At 43.7% G+C, this 5,825-nt stretch overlaps 1 protein-coding gene across 1 annotated transcript in view; it reads right to left on the bottom strand.

The window, feature by feature from the left end:
- LOC103082552 (AF4/FMR2 family member 2-like) overlaps positions 1 to 5,825 on the bottom strand; it is a 416,027-nt gene that overhangs the window by 247,073 nt on the left and 163,129 nt on the right. The window contains exon 2 of the mRNA XM_007449388.1: positions 5,075 to 5,195. Coding sequence (XP_007449450.1) covers positions 5,075 to 5,195 — 121 coding nt within the window. The remainder of the gene's footprint in view (positions 1 to 5,074; positions 5,196 to 5,825) is intronic.

Raw genomic sequence — 5,825 nt, 5'->3', positions numbered from 1 at the left:
GGCCCCCGTACCGAAAAAAAAAAAAAAAAAAAAAAAATTAACAATACAGACCAGGTCGGCAGAGTCAACCCTCTGCCTTCCCAACACCGGAGGTGGGTAACTGTCAACCAGTTTTTCAATTTCTCAAGATGTCGATGTAAGATCCACTGGCTAGAAAACCCAACGGGGCCTGAAATACATTTATGTACACCTACATGATGGACGCTCATTATACACCATAGCAACTTCTGGTTCACACTTAAATCGTCTTCTTCATCCTCCCGAGTCTTAAGAACCTTTTTAAGGAGCAAGGGATTCTTAGCCGTCCTGATTGCACATTATAAACATGGCAAAAATGGAAATTTAGCCATTTCCATCAATTATAGATAGGCTTCTTTCAATTTGGCCAATTCTTTGCTTCCCGTTCTTGATAACTGGTTGATTCCTTAAAGGTAACCTCCACAGCCATTATTTTCTAAGTAATCACAATTTCTCCATCATCAAGGAAATGCATTTTCCAAGTACTTTCAGGCATAAATTACATGTCTGGTTTGTGGCTCATGACTAACAGCACTCCTTCATTTAAGCTTTTTGCCTCTTATTACTTTGGCAAATGCAGAGCTGCCTCAGTTTGCTTCTAACGTTATCTACAAATCAGTAATATAATTTCATTGCAAGACCAGTGTGCTAGGAGACTACTGTACCGTGGTACTTCTGTTTAATAAAAGTAGCAAAATAATTTCAGTTTTGAGGTTCATTTTTTTTCTTTTATTTCATTGTGGCTAATATATGTGATTTAGTAACTCCTTTTTTTTAATTCTAATATTTTTACAGTTAATCTCTCTAAGCTGTAAGTTGCTATTTCTTTCTCTAATTATAATAATGCTAACACCTTGAATTTGTAGAGCACATTATGGATTTCAAAGCAAGGTTTCCGCGGATTGTTTGACTTGACCCTCCCAATCACCGTGTGAGTCAGCACAGCCGTTCTGGTCTGCTCTGGCTTCTACCTGCCCTGACCCAAATGACCTCAGATAAGCAACTTAATGTCTCTGCGCCTTGGTTTCCTCATTCCTGTTGAGCTGTGAAGAGCTGTAAAATGTCAGTTGTTGTTGTTATTATCAGTTATTTTTTCTATCAGCTACTATTATTCACTTCAGAGAAAAGGAAACTCTAGGTCAGAGAAATAAAGTTTCTTCCCCAAAGTCACACAGGAGGTAAAGCTTATCGGGTCTTCTGACTTCTTGTCGAGGATAAACAGCTTCCTGTTACAGATATGGAATCACACTTATGCGGATATGAAGCTGCAGAGAAGCTCACCTCAAATTCCTCATGGGAAACACGGGGAAAACGCATACCCATATGCTGTAAGGGCTAAGCAAGCACGTGAAGAAAGCTCTAGCACGGTTCCTGGCACACAGGAGGCACTTGGTACATGCCAGTTCCTCTTCCCTCCCCATCTTTCCACACTAATCTAGACACGTCAAATGGCTTCACATTTTTCAAGCACTTCTGAACACATCCTTTTCAGCAGCACAGCACAAACTCAGATTTCAAAGCGACAAAAGAAAGCAGCCACAAAGGGATGTTAGCCAGCAGCACCCCAGTCTAGGGGTGGTCAACATTCTCTCCATTCTGCGAGTGGTAGAGATGAAGCCAAGAAGGGAAGGAAATCAGCCAGGACCATGAGAGGTCACCATTTCTTCTCTCTGCCAAGAAAGGGCAGTGGGTCCTAGGGACTGATGCTCATTGGCTAGTTTATGAACTACCAAAGCCATCGGATAGGCGATCGGGCCTTGTTTTAGGATTTAGCGTGGCAAGAAGTTTCCTTAAAGTCCCGATCAACCACCAGGAATTTTGATTTCTAATTTGGTAGGCATTCCTACCACAACCCTCAGGAAGAGTTGTGGTAGGAATGTCCTCATTTCTACCGGTAGACCACAGGCCAGCTCTAGAGCTCCCATTGCCACTGGCATGTCCAGATACGCCAAGGGTGTCCACACCAGTCCAGGTCTAGGGAGCTTTTAGAGCTGTACATCTGTTCTAGTATCGTGATATGGGGGAAAGGAGAAGCATGCTGCCCAGTGATCTCCCAGGAAACCCTGAACATGTACACAGCACAAGATGGCAGTCAGTCATCAAAGCGGCAGTGAAAGAGAGAGAATTACCAGGTCATCAGCTGTTAGCATTACTCCTTTCCTTCATAGTCTCGACTCCAAAACAAAGCCTCTTCCCCATCAAGTAGCATAAAGGCACCAGGCCACTAACCACACACAGACCTGGCCCTGCCCTAGACTAATGCTCCCATCTGTGTCTGTACCTGATGTACTCTTGCTGTATCGAGACAGATGACTTTTGAAAATGACAATGTTGATAACAGGTTCTTTAACTGCCTACTCAAAACTACACTACTTACATCTAAAACTAGATACGCATCTATATTACAGGCTTGTTAACGAGAAATGGCATTTACCTTAAAGGCACAAGACCATTCATTCAACAAGACTTAAAATTACAAAGGGGGAAATAAGCCAAGGGTTCTACACCTCATAATAGTGTTAAGCATGGAGTAGATACTGAATTTTCAGAACGAGCCCTTTGAGTAAAGCTCATTTTTCTAACCCCTCCGAAGATAAGAGGTAAAACTCATTTGGTCATTCCTCTTTCTCAAGAAGGGATGAGGCATCGATCATCCTTTGACCTCTCTTCCACTTTCTGGAAAATATGGAGGCCACAGCTTCTTATCGTGTCCCCAGTCTTCCTTCCACTCTCCTGCTTCTTCCTCATCCTAACATTCCATTCCCACCTTCCTCCCCAAGGCTCATCACTCTTCACATGTTCTCAGTTTTGTATTTTCTCATCTCCTCTGGGACCTTGCTCTGCTCACCATCACCTCTCCCTCCTGTGTCTTCACTTCTCGCGTTCTCCACTGACATTGGCTCCTTCCCATCAATCTCTAAACACGTTCACGTTTCTCTGCCCTTAAAAAAAAGCTTCCTTCCAAATAATTGTCCCCCTTTCGTTCTAACGTATATCTTCCTTTCTTCCCCCCTCCATACAAAGACTCTCTGCAAGATCAAGTCTACATTCACTGCCTCTCTTTCTTTATCTCACCTTTTCCCATTTACTCCCCAACCCACAATGACTACCACCATCACCAAAGAAAACGACTCTCCCTTTCACCCCTTAAATGTTACTGCTCCTCAAGATTCTCTCTTTGTTCTTCTTACCCAGCCATCTGGCTTAGTGATAATACCCATTCTCACAGCTTCCACTGCCACCTACGTAGTTAACACCCAACTCTCTCTCCTGACCACTCTCTTTAGCTCCAGATCCATACACCCCAAGCCTACTGGACATCTCTCCCTTGACATCCACTGGCATCTTAAACCCATCATGCTCAAAGCAGAATTAATTACCTTTTCTCTACAAGCGCCAACCTTGTTGTCCTCCTGAACAACCTGTTAATAACACCAGCCTCCTCTCAGGTCTAAAATATCGGAATCGTTCATTCCTATCGCACACTCCCCACCTCCAGGCAGACACCTGTCCTATCACTTCAACTTCCTGGCTCTACTCTAAATCCAGCCTTCCATGAACCCCCCCTCAGCCAACGACAGTAGCCTCTTTATCTGCCTCTAGTTTCCCTTCCCTCCAACCCACCACTCTCCACACTTCCAACATCATCTTTACAATTCTTCGTCTGTCCCAGCCACGTCCTAACTTTAAAACTTGAGATGACTTCTCTTCGCGTACAGACTCATGTCCAAACTCCTTGGTACGAGGTAAGAAGTCTTCGGGCATCTTTCCCCTGCCTACCTCTTCAGCAGTTACCATGTGGTCATGCCCTCACTCATTCGTGATGATCTCTGCCACCGGACAAGGAATTCCTTGAAGGCAGGATCTACGTCTTATTTCCCTTTGGACACTAGTCTAAGACGTGGCTGGCACATAGTGGGCCTTCAATAAATCCGTGTCAAGCTAACCATATCTCTACGGGCGCACATTCAAAGGCAGTATAGAAATTAAATCAATTGAGATAGGAAACATGGATTACTAAGGATTATACTGTTATTGACAAATTGAAAACTAATAGTCTCTTTGTCAGACTTACCAAATTTGGAAGAGGCACCTGAGTGTCTCAATCAAAAGCTGCTTCCTTAGTCTGAACAAGGCACCAGGACTCTGGTCTCACTAGTCACCGGTCCGGACAGCTTACTGTCTACCCCAGTCACTGTCTCCTAAATGGCGCGCTCTTCTAAAATCACAACTCTTGAACATTTCCTCTATTGCTGTTTTACCTCTCAGATCATTTGTGTTTCAGTACAGAAAATTACACGGCTAGGCAACTGCAATAAAAACCAACCAGCTGCCAGCAATTCACCAAGATTCTTCTCCCAGCCCCACCCCAAATAGAAAGTTCAGAGGCAGTCACTGTGAAATCAATACTTATAGACACAGAAGTATGATCATTATTGGAGCTACACACTAGCCAGAATACCACTAGAACATCAACCTAGCTACACCACCTCTTCTGGTTGAGGCAATCTCCTAACCCGTGATTATTAATCACCGGGAAAAAAATGATTGGCTTTTCCCCTTTCTCCTAGAACGGTGATTTTCAAAGAGTACTCAAACCACTGAACAGCTGCTAACAACCTAAAATGGAAACAGAAAGCAGTGGCCTTGCGATGGATGGCACTGATTGGGAGGAGAAAACAGACAGATCCATTGACGTTCTGATGAAGTCTTCAGGGGCTGCCACGCTGATAATCAAAGTGAGACAAAGTGTCAGGGGGCACTCCTTGCTGTAGGTAGTGCTGGGCGGGAAAGAATTCTTTGGAGACAGGAAGTCTCATAAGTCCCTTGCAGCTCCTACTGTGTTCCCCCAAGAAGATGGAATTTGTCTCTGAAGACTTCCTCAGCAACTTGCCATCGCCCCCAGTACAGCATATGTATATATTTCATTCGTAAAATATATTCTCCTGGAGATGATTTGGGTGTTTTGAAAATAGATTAAATGTTGATTAGTGCATTCAAAAATATAACAAGCAACCATTTTCCAGAAAGATAAATTACATACATATTCAGCTACCTTGTAGGGCTCCCCAAAAAGATCAAAGCCTGAAGAAAAGAGATCGTCTTCTTGCTGGACTTCTTGATTTCTCCGCTCCCATTCCCTTTTCTTAAGTGCACTACGGTCTTGTTCATAGTGACTGACATGCAGAGAAAAAGACAAAAGGAGACAAAGATGAATTAGTCATGTAAGTTATTTAGATCTCCCTTGTTATCAATAAGGAGAAAAAAGCAAGCCGAGGCTACCCAAACTGATACTGCAGAGAGCAGGCCGCCTTCTCTTTATTCTCAATGGGTTTAAGACCCTGACCAGTTCTTCAGAATACAGAAGAAAACAGAAACTTGCTTATTTATTAGAAACTGTACTCGTGACCACTTAAGTATGGCATAATCCTCTTCCCTTGTCCTTACTTGATTACTACAGGCAACTACTGCAGAGTCCCCCAAAGTCAGTCCACTGCGCAAAAAAGTACTGAATTCAGGTTGCGTCGTGTTGCCAACTGCCTAGGGCTCACAATTCACAGATGTCACGAAGTCCTAAGGGAAAGGAATTATCAAATATGTTACTGTGGATAAACTGGAATTCTGTCCTGGGCCCACAGCCAGTGTCAGCCTGTGGTAATGAAATCAAAGGAGAGGGAATTCCCTGGCGGTCCAGTGGTTAGGACTCCGAGCTTTCACCGCAGGGGGCCTTGGGTTTGATCCCTGGTCTGGGAACTAAGAATCCCGCATGCCACGTGGGGAGGCCAAAAAAAAAAAAAAAAAAAAAA

Source organism: Lipotes vexillifer, unplaced genomic scaffold (genome assembly GCF_000442215.2).
Source record: "Lipotes vexillifer unplaced genomic scaffold, Lipotes_vexillifer_v1.1 scaffold211, whole genome shotgun sequence".
NCBI lineage: Eukaryota > Metazoa > Chordata > Mammalia > Artiodactyla > Lipotidae > Lipotes > Lipotes vexillifer.
Note: the sequence above shows the minus strand (reverse complement) of the source record. Positions and strands in the feature narration are given on the sequence as shown.